The sequence below is a fragment of the Marmota flaviventris genome, chromosome X, assembly GCF_047511675.1.
Source record: "Marmota flaviventris isolate mMarFla1 chromosome X, mMarFla1.hap1, whole genome shotgun sequence".
NCBI lineage: Eukaryota > Metazoa > Chordata > Mammalia > Rodentia > Sciuridae > Marmota > Marmota flaviventris.
The window spans coordinates 1,257,951-1,279,027 of NC_092518.1; the positions used below are offsets into that span (position 1 = coordinate 1,257,951).

At 41.7% G+C, this 21,077-nt stretch overlaps 1 protein-coding gene across 1 annotated transcript; it reads right to left on the reverse strand.

Annotated features, from left to right (window-relative positions):
- Positions 1 to 934: 934 nt before the first annotated feature.
- Positions 935 to 14,540, reverse strand: LOC139703280 (zinc finger protein 709-like). Its single transcript, XM_071606477.1, is given in 4 exon segments — positions 935 to 2,605; positions 2,607 to 4,079; positions 4,644 to 4,704; positions 14,459 to 14,540. Coding segments are annotated over 2 exon segments (1,452 nt in total). The 5' UTR covers positions 3,962 to 4,079; positions 4,644 to 4,704; positions 14,459 to 14,540; the 3' UTR covers positions 935 to 2,508.
- Between the last annotated feature and the right edge of the window lie 6,537 nt (positions 14,541 to 21,077).

Below are 21,077 nucleotides of genomic sequence, written 5' to 3' on the forward strand. Positions count from 1 at the left end.
TGGTTGGAGGCTGTAGCTCCATTAGTGATGTAGGGCACATGAGGCTAGACACCCAAGGAATGTTCCAGGAGCAGATTATTAGATGCAGAGTTCTGAGGGGTATCACCTAAAATTTTTTAGATCACTGCTTGGAATTTTATTGATCTTTATTTATACCCAGTGTGACAGGGATAGAGGTTTATATTTTTTTGTAGGGGTATACATAAAGGTGTTTTTTGTTTTGTTCTGTTTAGTTAACAGAAAGTGCTTTGTGTACAAATTGTAAGATTGGTCAGAGGTCTTCTAAGCTTTAACACAAAAAAGGAAGTCTGTGTTATAACCCACATTGAGATATTTGCAAATTTTTTTTCCTGATATTCTGTTGAAAGAAGATTATGGTGAAGGTCTCTCGAGAAGCTTATTTAAGATTCTTTGGTGGAGAAGGTAGTGCCACTATATTAGGACATGAGACTGGGATCCTACTTACCAAGCCTTTGCTCATGTAGTGTGTATTAAGAAAACCATCACACTATTTTCCCAGGGCTCCTGACGAACTCTAACACAGAGAGAAAAAAAGCCTGGGTTTTCTGGAATATTCCAACTAAGTATTATTCATGGGGAGAAATGCTAAGTTGGATGTAGTTTTTGTAAAAAAATTCACTGATAAAAAGACCTTTCAGAAGAAAGAGACCATCTGCAATTGTGGGGGAAACACCTGCAGAGCTGCATCTGCTGATGTGGTCATCAGTGGGGTCCACACACACAGCAGCAGCAAACTCACTACCTGAGCTATGGGAGTGCTCGCTGCTAGAATGTCTAGCATGCACAAGGCAGGATTAGGTCCCCAGAACTGGGAAAAGAAAAGAGAAAGAACTCAAATATAGGGCAAAATATATTTTGAGAAAGTGCCTCTCCAAATAATATACACAAATGACATTATTTTTCAATGCTCTTTAATGTGTCTACATACAATGCAACACATGAGACTTAGAACAAGCATAAGTGACAAGAGTGGGGTCCCAGAGTCATCAACAGATCAATAAGCAATCAAGGACAAGAAAGAGGCCAGCTGCAGGGTACACAAACACATCACTATGTTTCCAGCTCCCAGCCTCACCCCATTTCAAAAAATAACAATTAAAAAGACTGTGGAGAAACTCTGTGGTAGAGCACTCCTGGGCGAAATGTGAACAAAGAAAGAAGGAAAAAAGTTCAGAAGAGACATTTCACCAATCTGTACCAAAGGCTGGAGTGGAGAGGCTTAAACTAACATTCACAATATGTAATGAAACATTAGACAGAAAAGACTTAAAACACATGAAAATGGAATCTAACAATAAGAGAGATTTAACCCAGAAAAACATGTTGCTTTCAAATCTTCATGCTGATGCAATGTTCCTCTCCATCCCAGGGTGCATTTTTGTTACCTCTGAATAGGTAAAAAAAGGATTAAGGCACATACCTTTTCACACACCTACAGTGGTTTTCTCAAAAGAAATAAATAAAATGAAATAAAATAAAAATTTCCTCAAGTCTGAACAAGTTCAAATGGATCTGAAACAAGCAAAGGTCCTACCACATTTCTATATACAGGGCTTTTGTCTAGTGTGATTTCTTAAATGCTGTTCAAAGGGACCTGGAAAGTTGAAAGCCTTACTACAATTTTTAAAGAGAGAAAAAGGATCTTCCCAGATATGAAGTCTTTACACCTTTGAAGAAAACTCTGAAAGTTGAATACTGCCCCACATGGCTTATCCTCAGCATTTTCTACAGTATGAGTCCTTTCATACAACTGAACAAAACTAGAACAGCTGAAACCTTTATATTTCTTATTTGCATAGGATTTGTTCTTTTTATTCCAAAAGAATCTTCCCAGTCCTTAGTAAAATACTTAGAAAACTAGATTTCCCACATTTCTCACACTCATAGGGCTTCTCTCTGTGAGTGTTTTCATATATGAGAAGGAAAACAGGGATGAATGGGAAGCTGGCAGGATGTAGCAAATCCCCCATATTCAGAGGGTTTGTTTTTCAATGTGAGTGAAATGGCTTTGAAGGCAACAGGGAAAATGGAATGATTTGTGATATTTTTCACATTTAAAGAGTTATTGAGTCCAATGTGCTGGTGTATGCCTTTAATCCCTGAGATTTGAGAGGCTGATTCTGAAGGATCAATGTTGGAGGCTAGCCTCAGCACCTTAGGAAGACCCTAAGAAATGCAGCAAGTCCCTGTCTCAAAATAAAATGTAATAAAGAACTGGAATGTAGCTCAGTGGTAGAGCAACATCAGAAAATCCCCAGTCTCTCTCTCTCTCTCTCTCTCTCTCTCTCTCTCTCTCTCTCTCACACACACACACACACACACACACACACACAAACACACATTTTCAGAAGTGTGAGCCATTTCTTGTGTTTGAGGATAACATGAAATATTGATTTATATGATTTCATATTCAAAGGATTTTTCTCCAGTAACTTCCTACATGTATATGAGTGAAACAGTAATAACAGAAGAGTTTACTAATTGTTTTCATGCATACGATTTCTCTGCAGTATGTGTACTTTCACGTGTGTGAAACAGACAGGATGTGGCAAAGTCTTTTCCACATTGTTGACATTCATAGGGTATGTATTCTTCCATGTTTGTGAAGCTGATGGGATGAAGCAAAGGCTTTGCCACACTGCTTACATTCATAGGGCTTCTCTCCAGTATGAGTTTTTTCATGTGAGTGTAGCTGACTAGACTGAGCAAACGCTTTGCCACACTGCTTACATTCATAGGGCTTCTCTCCAGTATGAGTTCTTCCGTGTATGTGAAGGTCACTGGATCTAGCAAAGGCTTTGCCACAATGTTTACACTCATAGGGCTTCTCTCCAGTATGTGTTCTTCCATGTATTTGAAGGTCACTGGATCTAGCAAAGCCTTTGCCACACTGTTTACATGCATAGGGCTTCTGTCCAGTATGAATTTGTTCATGGGAGTGAAGGTGAGAGGACTGAGTGAAAGCTTTGCCACACTGCTTACACTCATAGGGCTTCTCTCCAGTATGAGTACGTTCATGTCTGTGAAGGTCACCAGATTTAGCAAAGGCTTTGCCACACTGCTGACATTTATAGGGCTTCTCTCCAGTATGTACTCTTCCATGAATCTGAAGGTTACTAGACATAGCAAAGGCTTTGCCACACTGCTTACATTCATAGGGCTTCTCTCCAGTATGAGTTTGTTCATGTGAGTGAAGGTGAGATGACTGAGTGAAGGCTTTCCCACACTGCTTACATTCATAGGGCTTCTCTCCAGTATGAGTTCGTTCGTGTATCTTAAGGCAAGAGGCAGTAGTGAAGGCTTTTCCACATTGTTGACATTCATAGGGCTTTTCTCTGGTATGTATACTTCCGTGGTTATAAAGCTGATGGGAAGTAGCAAAGGCTTTCCCACACTGCTTACATTCATAGAGCTTCTCTCCAGTATGTGTTCTTCCATGTATTTGAAGATAACTGGATTTAGCAAAGGCTTTACCACACTGCTTACATTCATAGGGCTTCCCTCCAGTATGTGTTCTCTGATGTATTCTAAATAAACTGGGATAAGCACAGTCTTTCCCACATACCTTACATTTGAAACGTGCATTCCCCGTGTGTGTGATCTTGTGCCTTTGAAGACTTGTGTGTGAAATAAAGGTTCGACCACCTTGTTTACATTCACAGAGTTTCTCTCCAGAATAAGTTCTTTCACGCTTTCTAAATAAAGAGGAGAAATGAAAGGCTTTCCCACATACCTCACACTGAAAGTGTTTACATTCACTGTGTGTTCTCCTGTGTCTTTGAACACCTAGGAGAAAAGAAGAGGCTTCACTATATTGTTGACATTCATCAGGTTGCCACCCAGTATGAGTATCTTCATGTCTTTGAATGTCACTGGAACAACTGATGACTTTCCCATGTACTATACTTTCATATGGTCCATCTCCAGTTTGTGTTAACATTTTTGTGTGAACACTTTTGGGAGAAACCAGAGATTTCCAAAATTTTTTAAATTCACATGGCTTCTCTTCACATTCCTCGTGCTTGTAGTATTTGTGTCCAGAGTGAGATGTGATGTGCCTGTTAAGGAATGAAGGACATATGAACTCTGTGGCACATATAATGAAGTCACATGGATTTACTCAATTAAAATTTTTCTTTGTTCAATTAAGAATTGGAATCGATTTGAAGGTTTCCCCACACTATTTTGTGCCTTTGAAGTTTATCATATAACTTCTTTGAAGAAGAAGTGACCAGCACATAAGCAATGCTTGATTCATTCACAATTTGCTATTTATTTATAGATCCTTACATTACTACCAACATCAGGTAAAGGCTAGGTTTTCTGACTTGCTCAACTTCCCTGAAAATAAAGAGATTGAAAGGAAACAATCCTATGCAATATAGCTTCTCTATGGCTATTATCCAAATAGTGATATTCACATATGCAATTTCATAGTATGGTTTGAATGTCAAATACTTTGAAAAGACTGAATATCTGTTACAGTTAAGTATATATTTCTGGTAAAAACATTATAAGAATAAATACTTCTCAAATTATGCATACTTCATTGGTTGATTTGCTTTAAATATTATATGACAGTTCTCAGATTCCCTCACGAATTCCTCTTGTGAGTACGTTACCTTATATTGCTCCCAGAGTTTTCAATCTGATCTTCAGTGATCTTGTCTTCCCACTTGTTTCCTTAAATGGAAGAACAGAACAATCTTTATGAATATTTAGGAGCTAGAAATGCTTTGCCAAATCGTACGTGCCATTTATGCTGCAATAATTCACCAACTGATTCCCTTTTAACCTTCTACATAAATGAACAAAATAACATGAGTTCTCTATTTGACTAATTTTAGAAACATCATTATTACCTATAGAAGCCAGGTTTCTGAGGACTTCCAACATCACATCTCTGTAAAGGTTCTTCTGGGAAGGATCCAGCAAAGCCCACTCCTCCTGGGTGAAGTTCACAGCCACATCCTCAAAGGTCACTGAGATCTAAAATATCCCACCAAATGTATAGTGGAGGCCAGGAGAGATTGACAGCATGAGAAATCTATACTCAACATGCATGATGTTCACATGATTCCCTGGCCTCTCGATTAATTCCACGATTTGGTCCATCAAATCTTTACTGCACTCAACTTCTTCCAACCATTCCAACACTAGAAATTCGCTACTCAAAAGGCAAACATCATAGTGATTTATACCCTTTCTTTTGTGAGTTCCCAGGAAGTAAGACAGGCTCCCAGATCACTCCTAACTTCTTTATTGGTTGCACCTCTATTACGTTTCCTAGAAATGTCCTGTGTGGTACAGAGCTAATATAAGGACTTCTGATAGTACTTATCTTAAGAAAAGAAAGGTGATGAGAAGGAAATTGCAGGAATCATGAAACTAGGCATTTGAGAGAGATTCTGCCAATTACATTGGCTCCCTGTACCTACAAAGTTAATATAGACAACATGGTAATACTGATGTCTTGTTTCCTCTGAAAGTCTATTGTTCCATACTTAAAGAAATGCCTAGAACCCGCCCTAACCCACACCCTCTGGGCATGGGGTCACTAAGGACATTCCTTCCTAGACAACATTTAGACAACCTTTCACACAGGTTGTCTCAATGCATTAGCTGAAGATAGAGCTCATCCTGTGTGATTACACTGAGAACAACTAGAAGTTTGTAGGTGCTTTACTCCAGAACAAATTTAGTCAACTAGCTTATTATTAAATGACCAAAACAAACATGAGTTCTCTATTTGATTAATTTAATTTATTTATTAATAAACACAATAATTTTATAATTTCCTGTGGTTACTGTCAAACCAGAATGGGGTAAGTGAAAGATGGCACATGTCTTAGAAATAACTCAATGACCCAAAAATGTCACCTTGTCCAAACAACAGCCTCACAATAACTCTCAAAACAATCTTCTTAATAAACAGCAGGCACTACTTTTCTAAGTCTCATGGGAACAATGAATGTCTAAAGACTGTCAAACTCTTAACAGCAGCCGATTCACTACCACAATGTACAGTCATGAGAGACATACAAATGTTCTTCTCAAGGACATTTTGATCAACATTGGGCCACATGTGCAATGGTTGTCTGTTGTGAAAGAGATTCATCGTGCCTGCAGCAATGGTGGTGCAAACAAACCTACAGAAGCTCTTCCAGAGTGTGCTAAAGCAACAAGTTTGTAGCCCAGATTCCTGAACTATCCCACACAGTCTGGGTGTGAAACAGGCCACCATTCACATCTATAAGCATGCTATGATGTCTGCACAGTGATGGAACAGGCAAAAAGAAAATGTCCCTGCCACTGACACAGAACCACACTCAAGGACTGAAAACATACAGAACCACCCAAAACAAGGAAGAATCCACAATTACACTCAGAGACATCAGCCCAACTGTGTCAGGACAATGATGCAGGCAGGAGGGCTTCATGGGCCTTTAACCGAAGGGGAACCACATTGAGGTCTCAGGGTCACAGCAACACTGCACAGGACATAAACCACACCCCTACAAGTGCACCACCAGTGAAATCCCATGTATGCTCAAAGAACATGAGAGCTAAAGCACGAATCAGATCAGAAGCAGCTGAAAATCCTCCAGGGAAGGGAACATGAAACACAAGACTCTAAACAGACACAGGACAAAGAGGTGACTTAAGAGAAAAGGTGACCATTTTGAAGGAAAAAAATGTAAAAGTCCATCATAGGAAATTCATAGAGAATACCAGAGGTGGTGCTGTATTGGGATCTAAGTCATCCAATGCACATTTCAGAAAAGGAGCTAAAAGCAATCATTGAAACTGCTGCTTCAAAAAAACAGAGAAAGAAGAGTAAGGTAAACCTAAATTAACCACAGGAAGGTAACAGAAAAGGTGTTGATGAAACCACAATCAGGACATTCGCAGACTGCAAAATCAAGTTTTTCATGAACATCACCATCTAACACATTTAAAAATGTCATCATCAATAATGCATTGGGACTTCAAGATTATCATAAACGTGCTTGATACAAATTAGAAACTTGCAGAAACTGGACCATTTCTTTGAGAGAGATTACACAAAACAGATGAGCCCATGGTGGCTCAAAAAAACAGGCTCAATAACTAATTACTATCCAAAAAGGCAAGGCAAGGCTCTGACATCTCAAACAGGCTTCCATGAGACACTTAAGAACTGCCACCTATTTTCTACATTTTTTTCTAGAACATAGAAGCTGAGTTAACACGTCCTAATTCCTTCTGAGGCATACGTTACTATATTATACAAATTAAGTAGATAAAGAAAAGTATTAAATAGAAAAGAAAACTATGAATGATGCTCATAATCATAAATGCAAAATTTAATCATAAATGCAAAAAACTGTACAATCAAGCCATCACACTCCAGGTGTCTATGCAAATTATGTGAAAATTATGGGCACAGGAACCCTCACTGCAGTGACTACAGCAGCCATATCCAGAACTCCCCAAAGCTAGATGCAAGGAAGATGCACCTTTCAATACTGAATGGACAAGGTGCAGTTTATCCACATCAAAGAACATCACCCAGAAAATGAGCTCTGCAGCCTGGAAAGATACAGCACCCTTAAAGGCAGACTGGTAAGTGAGAGAAGCCAGACTGAAATGGCCATGTGCAGTAAGATTCCAACTCAAGAACATTCCTTAAGAGACAACATTACAGATGCAGTAGCAGAACTGATGGGTGCCAGGGACTTAGGGAGCAGAGAGGGATGGAGGAATGAGGAGGAGTGATGAAGAGGGGGAACACAGGATTCCCAGAGCAGTGAAACTCTTCTGTATGACATTATCTTTTAAACTACGTGACAAACACAATCACATCACACAGAGGAGGATCCCTAAGGTAAAGGATGAACTTTGGCTTATCATAACGTGTTGCTTCATCCATTTTCTTTATCAAAGGTTCAACCCTGGTTTAGTAACTATCAAACACCCTACAACAATGCAATATGTTGAAAACAGTGGAGACTTATGGCTGGAGAGAAGGGGTATTCGAGACTATGAGTAATGGCACACTTAATTGTCACCTTGATTGGATTAAAGATACTGATGATTAATGAGCTTCTGGGTGTGTCCATGAGGGTGTGTCTACAAATGATTGGCATGTGGAACAGTGAACCAAACTAAACTGGAGAACCTCCTTAAGCTAGGCAGCACCATCCAATAGGAGGGTGTCTTGGGTGGAACAAAAGTTGGAAGAAGAAGGAAGCAGCAGCAGAGCAAGCTCCTTTATTCTCAATAGGTTCTTAAATGCTACTGCAATGGCCTGAGGATATCAGAGTCTGCCTTCTTCATTCTCCCAAAGTGGACTCTGCCAGTGATTCTCCAGGGAGTTTCCAGAATCTCTGGTCTGGAGTAGGGCAACACCATTGATCCCTCTTGTTCTGAGGCCTCAGCCTCTTGAATTCTGTAGCTACTACTTCTAAAGCTCTCCAGCTGCAGACGGCCACTGTAGACATCCAGCTTCAGGTCAAGTAGGCCAATCTAATGAATCCCCTTTGATAATCATACTTCCTCTTAATACTGTTCCTCTAGAGAACACTGACTAATAAACTATGTAAGCCTAAAATTGCTCATAAAAACAAAGTTTATGTAATAAAGAAGTAAATAATCTACCAAGCCATGAAGTTTTACAAATATATACATGAAAAATAATAATATATGCTAAATACCATTTTCATAATAATGCAAAAATAAAGCAAAGAGGAAGAGTCATAGGTACAAATTTCAAAACTATGGAAGGAAACTGATTTTCAATACTATTTCCATCTGGAAATAAATTGGATGATAAGTCTTCAAAAGTCATTCCAGGGGCTGGGGTTGTGGCTCAGCGGTAGAGCACTCGACTTGCACGTGAAGACCCTGGGTTCAATCCTCAGAACCACATAAAAATGAATAACTAAAATAAAGGTATTGTGTCCAACTGAAAATAAAAAATAAATATTTTTTTAAAAAGTCATTCCAACTGCTGGTGGGGTGGTGTGCACCTGTAATTTCAGCCACCAGGGAGGTCAAGGCAGGGAAATGGCAAGTTGGAGGCCACTCTCAGCAATGTAGCAAGATACTCAGAAATTTAGTGAGACTGGACTTCATCAAAAATTAAAAGGGGGTCTGGGATTGTAGTTGAGTGGCAGAGCAATTTCTAGCATGTTTGAGGTACTGGATATGATCCTCAGCACCACAGAAAAATAAACAAACAAAATAAATGTATTCTATCGATCTCCAACTATACAAAATATTAAAAAAGAAAAAAAAAAAGAAATAATAAATAAATAAGAAGGGCTAAGAATGTGCTCAGTGGTCAAGTGCCTGTAGGTTTACTCCCCAGTAAAACATTTGCCCACCTCCAGAACGCTGCTCACTAATAGAAATTCATTTCTGGAGGATAACTAAGCATGAGCAAGTCCATGGCATCAATCCCCAGCACTCAATAAGTAAGCAAATAAATAAACAAACAACAGTCTACAATACTAATTCTCTTGGACTGAAGAGTAGCTCGGTAGTAGAAAACTTGCCAAGCATGTATGTGGCCCTCCCTTGGATCAATCTCCAGTGGTCCACACACACGCACACACACACAAAAATACATGTAATGAGAAATAAAAATTATTATAATACAAAAGGTACACAATTAGAGGCATAAAATGCAACAAAATAAATGGAAAGACAACACACTTTCTCACAAAGGGGATTGAATGTTCCCATGATGGGCATTCTCTGAAAAAGCACTGAGAATTTCAGAAAATTCTGTGAAATTTAGGGCAAAGTTTACTGTATTTTGGGGGTAAACTTAAGAAAAACTACATCTAAAAATGGAAATAGTAGGGTTGGGATTCTGGCTCAGCAGTAGAGTGCTTGCCTAGCACATGAGAGGCCCTAGGTTTGATCCTCAGCACCACATAAAAATAAATAAATAGGTATTGTGTTTAACTACAGCAACAACAAAAAATACTTTTCAAAATATTGGAAATAGTAGACTGTATCTAAGACCAGCCAAAATGTTGTACAGGACAGAGTAGAGAGAGCATTTTTGTTGCACCCAAATTTCATAAGCTAAAAGGCCAGCCCCAAAGGGGTGGCCCTAGCAGGAGGCACTTAGGAGGGAACAGGAATCAGGTGACATAGTAGGAGTGCTCTTTAAGGGATCAGCACCCTTATTTAGACAGACATATCGCTCCTTTCCAGAAAACAAGTGTCATTTACTATTTCACCGAAATTCAGTGATTAAATGATCATAATTGGGTATTTCAGATATTGCCAAAATTGTCCTTAAAATTTACAATGAAGACGGGATTGATGGTGCACACCTGTAACCCAGCGGTTCAGGAGTCTGAGGCCCCTGGCTATGTAGTAAGACTCTGTCTCAAAACAAAGAATCTAAAAGGGGCTGGTGGTTAAGCACCTCTGGGCTCTATTCCTGATACCAAAAAAAACACACAGTTAACATGAACCAGCCAAGTCCAGACAACAGTGAAAAACTGTCATCCTTTGTCAAATTCATCACATTGTGAAGGACAGATACTAGTTTTCATGAAATCACATTCTTAAATTTATCCACCACTATTTTTATAGAATTCTACTCAAATTCTGCAGCAATAATGCAAGACAGAGTTTCTCTGTATCTTACGTGGCATTTTGGAATCTAGGGTTGGAGTTCAATTTGAAATCACTGAAAAGACAAGATTGAATCTTACAGAATTTCTATACACACTCAGGGGTAGAAAAAGGTAAATTAGTTAATTAGGACTTTTCTTTCTTTTTTTTGGGGGGGTTTGGTACCCCAAGATTAAACCCAGAGACATTTTACTACTAAGCCACATCCCCAGTCATCCAGTCATTTTTCTATTTTATTTTGAGATGCAGTCTCACCAGGTTGCATAAGGCCTGGATAAGTTGCTAAGGCTGTCCTCAAATTTGCAACACTCCTGTCTCAGCCCCTGGAGCAGGAAGAATCACAGGTGAGCACCACTGTACCTGGCTGTAAGTTGGGATTTGTAACAATGGAAATGTAACTAGACTTTTTAAAATCCACTTCTTTCTTGCCTCTTTAATAATAGTCCATCCCATGTGGCTCTGAATAAATAAACCTGGGCCTCAGATAAGTGAGCACATCATTTCAAAGTGATGCACAGAAAGCTTTGGTGCTGAGGGAGCACACATGTGTCAGGCACAAGGCGCAGGGAAGGTCCCTGACAGAAGGGACATACTCCCTCCTGGTCTTGCTCCCTGAAAGCATCCAGGATCACTGTCCCAGGGACCTGGACAATGACTCCAGTCTATGAGGCTTTTCAGTTTGCACAGCTCTGCACCGGGGTGGGTAGTCCTTATACTCTGGGAGAGGTTTTGCTCCTTCACACTGTGAGAGACTAAAACAGCCGGAGTTACTGCTGACCTGGCCCCTCAGCTCCAGCATCCACAGGCTGACTGTCCACTTGTCTCCAAGGAATGGGAACAGAGCTTGGGGAAAACAAGGTCCCACAGAAGTGGCTGTCTAGATGAGGCCTGTTCCAGAAGATTCCTCAGCTCAGAGCCTCCAGCAGCTTCCCTGAGAGGCTGCACCCTACATCTCAGGCTGTCCCCTAGGAGGAGCTGACCCAGGGCCTGAAGTTCTGTTCACCCTGCAGGGCACAGGGCAGCTGTGGGCACTTTGTGGCAGCTCCAGGAGAGGATAGTGGCTGAGGACTTGGCACCCTGTGAAATGTCCAAAGGGAAACTCTGCCCAAGAAATCTGATATGATGTCTACACCTAAGGAAGATAAAAGGAGAAGCACAAGATTTTTACAGCTATGGACTCAAGTTGTCTATACATTGCATCTACATCAAAGAACCTTCAGAGTACTTGACTTTAGCTAACTAGATCACCATGAGGGTAGAAAGGCAGGGTTCTGTATAGAGAACAAAAATTATCTTGTGCTATCTTAAGCCCTTCAATAGCCAATCATCTTAATTTCTGTAACAGACCACAATATCAAAATTTCACAGAATATATCACTAACCTTACCAGATGTCTCCAAAATCTACCAAAGCTCAGAATGCAATAACAGAAATACAGAAGAAATTTTCTTTATTTTTGTCTGTACCCCAACAATCTGATGTTCCTACAAATGCAATTGGTTAATGCAGTGATACACAGTTTATTTTATAAAAGTTCATGTAGGCCATACACAGTGGCACACAACTGTAATCCCAGCAGCTTGAGAGGTAAGGTAGGATGATTCCTAAATTCAAAGCCAGCCTCAGCAACTTAGTGAGACCATAACAAACTTAGATCATATGTGAAAATACAATATAAAAAGGGCTGTGGATGTAGCTCAGTGTTTAAGTGTCCCTGCATTCCATCCCTGATATATTAAAAAAAAAGAAAGAAAGAACAAAAGAAAGAAGAAAATAAAAAAGAAAGAAAGAAAGAAAATATGTAATCATGTAATCTCTTCCAGGGAGGGACACACACATCATTCAGGGTAACTTGAATCCATGTTCCTTAGTATAGTCATTAATATTTGGGTTAAAATGAACTATTTTCCGTAGCTGGGGTTGTCAATGCCTTTAATCCAAACAGCTTTGGAAGCTGAGGCAGGAGGAGCACAACTTTCAGGACAGGCTGGGAAAAATACCCAGATTTTTTCTGAAAATCATATTGAAAAGAGCTGGGGATGAAAGACAGTAAATGAATCAGACATTATTGTAGTGGCATCCTCTTTTTTCACAGAAAATTTTAACTGGGTTTCTCCAGAAATCTTCACCATGGCTAATTTTAGGACTTTCAACAAAAGAGTGTCCACAAAAAAGTTCAGTGTAGACAAACTTCCTATTTTTATGTTGCCCTATTTTACTGGGCCACTAGTCTGAGAGAAATTAGCACTCCAAATGCAGGACTCAAACTTCCCTTACTAGTTTTTTACATACTTTTATCCAGTATAGTAGTTTGTAGAAATGTGCAAAAAAGGCCTCTGGCCTTGAGCTGGGCTTCACAGAGAACTTACCAACTAGGCTCCATAGTAACAGCTGGTAGAGGAGGAAAAAAAGGGGAGAAGAAGCTCTCCCCTTCTCAGGTGCTGTCCTTGAAGGGTTAACTTGGTCAGAACAGAGGGGAAAAAAAAGCTGCTTTTATGTGTGTGATGTGACAACTTGACTATGGCGACTCCATTTTGTGAACTTAGCCATGACACACAAAAAGGTCATGACTGGAGCAGTTTGCATTCTTTTATTCATGAAAATCCCCCAAGAACACAGAATGATCTATGGTGCCAACTGGAGACTGACTGACTGCAGCTTTCAGCCTTGCTTGCTTTGCCTGAACCCCAAATGTCCCTTTTGTGGTTTTTGTGCTTAAATATGGAGCCAACTGAAGGCAGGGGCACCACTCTGATCATCTCATTCTTTTGAGATTAGAGTGTCTGCCAAGAGCCAGCAATAAAGGCATAACTGGAATGAGACTGTGTGGTCTGAGAGTTGAGGGTCTCAGTATTACAATGTGAACTTCTGAGCCCCTCCCCTTACATGATAAATATAAAATCCTAAAACCACCTGAACTCAGGGTTGAGGGGATTGATTGATTGATTACAGCAAAAGCTGTGCCCTCTAAGACTGGCTGCAGCCAGATAAAACTGTTTCTGGCTATCTTCAGTGCCTTGCCTCCTTTGTCCCTACATCATTATTACCCTGTGTGCTTACGTGACTACACAACTGGTGTGACTCTACATCATGGACTATCAGAAAAGGGAGCAGTTATACTCTATTGATGTAGCCCAGGATTCCATATCCCTGAGATCTATAAACAACCTCCTTATTCCCTTTAAAGCAGTTATTTTGACCAAACACAAGGAAGTGTTAAGTGATTATTCCTTCCCCTCAAGTATAATATTCACAAATAGAAAACAAATGCTTTCAAAAGTGTTCTACTTGCCAGGGACAGTGGCACAGCCCTGTAATCCCAGATACAGGGGAGGCTGAAGTAGGAGGATCACAAGTTATGGCTGGGGAGGGAGGGAGGAAGATTATTTCAAATATTTCACTAGATGAAAAGTGACAATTAGCAGATAGTGTCCATTGGAAATGAGTGCGAAGAACGAACGTCTGGCCGTGCTGTGAGGTGGAGGAAAGGTGGGGTTTAGAAGGCAGGAGGCACCTGCAATTTGGGGAACCTACAGCAGCCTCCGGAGGAGCTCCCCTGGGAGAAGGAAGGTGCATTTGTGGCCCTGCTTCCTCCACTTTAGGAAGAGTGGGTGTGGGCCACCAGTAGGGAGCAAAGGGGACACCAGGGCCCTGAGCCGCCCTTCCAAACCCAGGGAACCAGGGGACAGGGCCCAGGGCCACCCTCCAGCGGGGACTCTACCGCGCTCCACAGGTCACCTGCGCGCAAGCCCCAAGGAAGGTGCTGACTGTGCACCTTCAGCCCTGGTCGCAAACTCACCATTTTTGGCTTCCTTGGTGACCCCGGGTCCTCTGAGGAACCTCCAGTCACCCGAGATCGCGGGGTTCACAGGGAGCGAGAGTCACCTGGGGTCCCTGAGGAGAGAACTCAGGTGCCAGAGAAGGAGTAGCCCAGTCAGTGAGGAAGAAAAGCCCGCGAGATTGCGGAAGCCCGCCCTCCCCCTTCCTCTGCGCACCGATTGGACAGTTCCTCCCAGCGTCCTTGATGGATGGCCTCCAGGCCCGCCTCTGCATCGTGACTGACAGCTAACATCATCCAATCACTGGCTGAAATTGGGTTAGTGACAGATTCCTGGCTCCAGCCCTTTTCAGGCGGAGCTTCCCCACTGTGCTGGGAACTAAACCATGTGGGAAGCCTTGGCTTAGCTTCTGGTACAGAGGTGACACCTGGCGCTGAGTAAGGCTTCAGCCACAGAGTGCTTTCCGAGCATGGCGAAGCCCTGGGTTTAACTTCAACACAAAAACAAACCATAGCTTCTCTAGGAGGCTGAGGCTGGAGGAGCCCAAGGTCAGTGAGACCTTGTCTTAAAATAAAATGAAAAGGGTGAGGATGTAGCTCAGAGGTCCAGGTCAAGCCCCACTGGGTTTATTCCCCAGTACCTCAAAGAAAAAGAAAGAACTATATAACATATATATTGTTTTTTTCAGCTGATGCGACCTCAAGCAACTTAGAAAGACACAGTCTCCACAGTTTTGAAACACTATTTAAAGACATCTTATGTATGACCCATACATAATATCTAAAAATGAGAACAATTTGAAAACTATTTTAGTAATTCTCATCACCTCTTGGCCTCTGTTGCTTTGAGAAGGCAGCCTGAGCAATGAAAGGAAGAATTTGGGGTTGGCTCTGATGCTCAGGGTTCCATTCCCAGCAGAGAGGGTGGGGGAGGAAGGAAGGCAATCCTTTAGGGCAGCAATGTGCAATGGAAATAAAATGGGTGCCTTGTGCTTAGTGTAGATGTTCTACTTCGACTGTTAGGAAGTCTTATGCAGAGACCTGACTCTGGGGATCCTACAGGTCTGGTCAGGTGTATGCCCCAGTATCAAACAAAGGTCATGATGCAAAGCAGGAAAGAAACTTTGACCAGTGCAGCTCCACCAGGAAGACAAGGAAACCCTGTCTTTATGCTGTCTTCAGGTGCTGACAAGGACTTTGAGATTTTATAGAAGGATAATCATAGGCATGTAAATAAAGTGAAAAGTGTATGTAGGATTTAGTATTATCTGTAGGATTTAGGCTTCAGGCATCTGTGGGTCTCATGTCTGTGAGCTCACACTCACTTGCCCCATTGACACATGACACTCTACTGCACAGACTGACCTCATTTTATCTCTCAGGAGGAAGTCCCCCTTCAGTGTATTCTTTCCATGTCAAGGTTTCAGGTGCACCAACATTTTCAAGCAAAGCCACAAGCCCTAGAAAGAACATACCCCCAGAAACTGACCCAGGGTCTCAGCATGGGAAGTCGAGTATCCGAGGCCCCAAGGTGGCGTACCAGGCGCAGTTTCTGCAGCTCCACCCAGTTCCCCCTTCTGCTCAGCCTGGGTCCCCTCCTCCTGCTTGGCCCCCCATCTTTGTATGCACCCCACCCCAGCGCTGCTCTCCAGGCCAGGGAGAGAAGGCACCCAGGGTTGGGTTTCGGTGACTCTGGGTCTCAGGACACCACCGCTTCATCCCCAGGGGCCGTTGCTAGACCCCTCCCCAGGCCTGAGTGGGGCCTGAGTTGCTGAGCACTCCTCTGCTCTGGGGATCCCAAGGCTGAGGTTGGCGCTGCTGCAGGATCTTATCCCTGGACCAGGGTCCGCAATCCACCCCCACTTCTGCTGGCATCTCTGCCCTGCCGGCTAAATCCAATTAACCTGCAAACTCTGGCCTGGGTGGTGCCCTTGGGGACAGGTTCTCCTATCTGGCTGCCCAGTGAGTTTGCGGCTTCTGGAGCTTTTTAACCAGGTGGGGCCTGAGTACTGTGGGGGGAGTCCATTTTTTATTCCACTGTTATACCAGATTCCTGGGACCCCATAGACCTCCAGGAGCCAAATCTGATGCAATCACACAGGAGTCTTTACTGCAATCTCCAGCCTGGACTCACAACCCTTTCCAAGACAGAGGTCCCGGGAGTGAGTCCTGATTTTTTGTTCAGTGAGATTTTATAGGTTTTGGGAGAGATACTCTACATGTCACAACATCACACACAAAGAATTTCACACCATGGGAAAAATCAAACAACAACTCTTAACATTGATTAGCACATTCCCTGGTGGGAACAAGTTGAGCAGGAGGAATTGGTGAGTTCAAGAGGTGGGGCCAAGAGGAGTTGCAAGAGTGTGCAGTGCCAAACTACATGGTTTCCTTACATGTTATGGATCACTGAGACTACTGGGGGAGGGGGGTCACCTGGCATCCAGTTATTTTCCCTGTCTTTAGCTGATTGGTGGTTGCTAGTGGGTTGCTATGGGTTTCAGGGTCAAGGTGTAGGCCACAAACACGGTTTGGTCTTTCCAGAAAGTAGTGTTGCTGAGTCAGAGACACCTGGCACTAGAGATCTCTGTTATTTATAGACAAACAACTCAGCACAAAGCTCGCTCTGTGCCTAGGAATGCTCTGTGGATTTTCCAAGATCAAGAGTCACCCCTCCCTTGGACAGGTCCTGCTCTGAGGTAGAGGCTATTTTTTAAAAAATGGAGTCACATCAGTTTCTCACCACCAAGAGTCTTGGGATAGCATAACCCGCCTCAGAGAATCAGTGAGTGTTTATCTCCACTAGGCTCCGCTTTTGGAAGCACTAGGGTGCTGGACTCCAGGCTCCATGGATGCACTCAGGGCCTGGGGTATCTGCATGCTAAGCCAAAGGGACCCGAGGCCAAGTGTCTTCTTACTGGGGACCTGTGTGATGGTGCTCTCGGCAGGACCCTGGTTCTTCTGCTGCGACAGATAATCTGTTTTCACTATTGCAAATCAGTTCTGTATTTTTACCAAAGAAAACTAGAGCTTCCTGTATTGCCAGGCTTGCCTAAATCCTTGAGGAGAAAGTATTGATTGAAAATGCATGCAGGAGGCTCACCCCCCTCAACTCAGAGTTGGAATCACAAGAGGGTGCTGGAGGTGGAGAAAAGGTCTTTGTTTTAATTTGGAAATTTGAATATTCACGTTTCCATAGGTGCCAGACTTACAGATGGGGTTACATCCAGAAATCCCAAATACTGTACATTCAGAATGCATTTCACAAATCTCACTTGCGAACATCCTAGATTAACAGCCCAGTGCATTGTATGGGTTGTTTCCACTTCATTTTTATTTAATTTATTTTATTTATTTGTGTTTTTTGGTACTAGAGATTCAACGCAGTGTGCTAAACCACTGAGTAACATGCCCAGCCTTTTTAATATCTTACATAGAGACAAGGTTTTGCTGAGTTGCTCAGAACCTCACTAAGTTGCTGACACTGGCCTCCAAATTGAAATCTGCCTGCCACAGCCTTCCAAGCAGCTGGGATTCCAGGCATACACCACTGTGGCAGACAAGACTATGTTTATTAAGGAGACCTTGGGTCCTGGGAACAGAGATGTCATAGAACCTAAGAAAGTAAGTATGTTGGGTGCTGCTAGGTAGACTATCAAATGTACTGAGCATGATCCTGGGTTACAAATGCTCTAGAGTCAGAGGGAGCTGCTTCCCTGTGGAGAGATATTTGAGGGAGGTTGCTTAGATAGGAGGTGAGAAAGTTCAAAACAGCACATAACAGAGAATATTGTTATCTAATAACAGTTAAATCATAATGCAATAAAACATAAGCTCTACATTATGATTTCCAGCCTATTTTAATGCACAATGTCAATAATCATTTAAGAGTCAGGTGTAGTGGTGCACACCGATAATTCTAGTGACTCACGAGGCTGAAGAAAGAGGATTGCAACTTGGGAGTCAGGCTCAGCAACTTAGCAAGGCCCTAAACAGCTCAGAGTCTGTCTCAAACTAAAATCTAAAAATGGGTATGCAGCTCAGTGCTAAAGAACCCTGGGTTCAATCTCTGGTACCACTACCTCTATTAATAATAATAATAATAATAATAATAAAATAATAATAATAATAATAATATAATTTTGTTGATACATTTGCTGAATTGATAGCTTGACACTTATGGGATAAGAACTTGGAGCCTCTGTGGGGACTTGGACTACAAAGCCAACAGTGTCAAGTGTGTGGTTGGGCCTGGAGGGGATGACCCAGCCCAGAGGATGCTGAAAATCTCATAAGTGATGATATGGGCTGGTGACAGGGGAAAGAGCTGCCCCTCCACATCAAAGGCACAGCCGATCAGATCCCATCCCTGTCTGTCTCCTGGCCAACCCCAAGTCTCTTTAGCTCACATCTTCTTCCTTCACTATTCTCTTTTTAGAGAAACACAGCTTATTTTAAAAAGATTCTTAGAGATCAAAATTAGTTTAAAATTTTCTTTCACTCCAGTCAAAATGGCAGATTTTAAGAACACAAAACACATTATGTGTTGGCAAGGATCTGGGGAAAATGGGACACTCATACATTGCTGGAGGGACAGCAGGTTGGTGCAACCAAAATGGATAACTCTATGGAGATTCCTTGGAAAACTGGGAATGGAGCCACCATTTGACCCACCTATCCCACTCCTAGGTTTATACCTAAATGATTTTAAAACATTATATTAGAGTGACACAGCCATATCAATGTATATAGCAACAAAATTTATAATAGCTAATTTGTGAAACCAGCCTAGATGCTGCTCTTCAATAGATGACTGGATTAAGAAACTGTGGTATATATACACAATGGACTATTATTCAGTATAAAAAGAGAATAAAATTAGGACTTTTGCAGATAGACGGGTGCAGATGGAGAATATTATGCTAAATGAAATAAGCCAATTTCCCAGAAAAACAAAAGTCAGATTTTTTTTTTTTTTTTTTTTTTTTTTTTTTTAGGAAAGGATGCTGATCCACAATGGGGATGGGGGAGAGCATGGGAGGAATGGCAGAACTTTAGATAGGGCAAAGGGGTTACATGGAAAGGGAGGGGGCATCAGGGTAAGAAAGATGGTGAAATGAGATGGGCATAATTACCCTAAGGACATGTATAAAGACACAAATGGTGTGACAATACTTTATGTACAACCAGAGTTATAAATAATCGTACTCTATGTGTACTAGGAACTCAAATACATTCCTCTGTGATATATAACAAAGCAGAATGAAGAAATAATTTTTAAAAATGTCCTAGGAACTTAAACTTGGAGGCTTTAAAATATTTATTTTAGGCTCTGTGTAAATGACATTCTAGTTAGCTTCAATATTCTATTTTGAAAATTACCTATTCCTTCCAATTTAGTGGTGATTAACTGAAATCCACAGTATCTCTGGTCCTTTAGCCTCTCGACAGTACCTCTGGTCCTTTAGCATCTCAACAATCTCATGAACAAATTTTCTTTCCTTGCATATTATGAATAGTAAAATATCTTGACAACCTTGCCATGGTCTCAGAACTCCTTTAATGTTGTCATGCCTGACTTCAGATGGTAAACTGATTCCATTAATAATTTATTTCCTCTGTTTTCTACTAATATTATTGTTCAGTGTTCAATCTCCTGTATCAATTTCTTTTTTATTTTCACTTTTTTTCTGATTGTAGATTGTGGGTTTGGATATTTCCTCACTGTGATGATTTAGCCCTCTTCTTTGGATTATAGGTTTCTTTGTCTGCTACAGAGATACAAATGAGCAGAGTAGGTTTGGAAATGCTGGCATTCCAGGTTACAGTCACCTCCTGGATGGTTAACTCAGGGTCAATGAGGTTGGAGTTATTACAGAAAGATCTTAGGTAAAACCCCTTCCCAATTAGCCACAGCAAAAAGGGGCAGTCTAGTGACCGGGCCCAATTTACCTGGGCCATGGCACTGTGGATGGTTAGTGCTGTGCATAAAAGTAGAAAAAAACTTGCCCAGGAGAAATAGAACCACGAACCTGGCTATCTCCAATATTTTTGGACTCTTGAATTTGCCCTTTTACATCCCCCCATGTGATCCTGTGACAGGTCTCTCTTTGGGGTCCTCATGCCCTCTTGCGTTTTTGCTTCCTCTCTTCTTGTATTGTGCAGCAGGCAATCATGTCAGGTAGGCATCCAGGGTCAGACATGCCAGGCTGCGATCCAGATGAGCTTTGGATTTTTCCTGGGAAGACACAAGCAAATCCCCTAGCTAACTTCACCATGAGTGGTGAAGGCTCCTACCACTGATTGGTAAAGTAGTCTTTATATTGTACTAAGGGTTAATGAGACGGCCCAATCAAGGGGCCAATGTTTGAAGCTAGGTGTGCAGTCATCACCTTTAGGCACTGTTAAGAAATTCAGAGTAAAAATGATAGTCTTAAGAATACCATAGGGAGACGATGAGAAGGTGCTGTATCACCCCTTTTGTTCTCTAATGGCAGCCTTCAGCTCTTTGTGGGCTCTTTTAACTATTACTTGCCACAGAGGGCTGTAAGGAATGCCAGTGGTATGTTTAATATTCCACTCTGCACAGAAATCCTTAAAGGCCTTGCTGGTAAACATGAGCCATTATCTGTTCTTA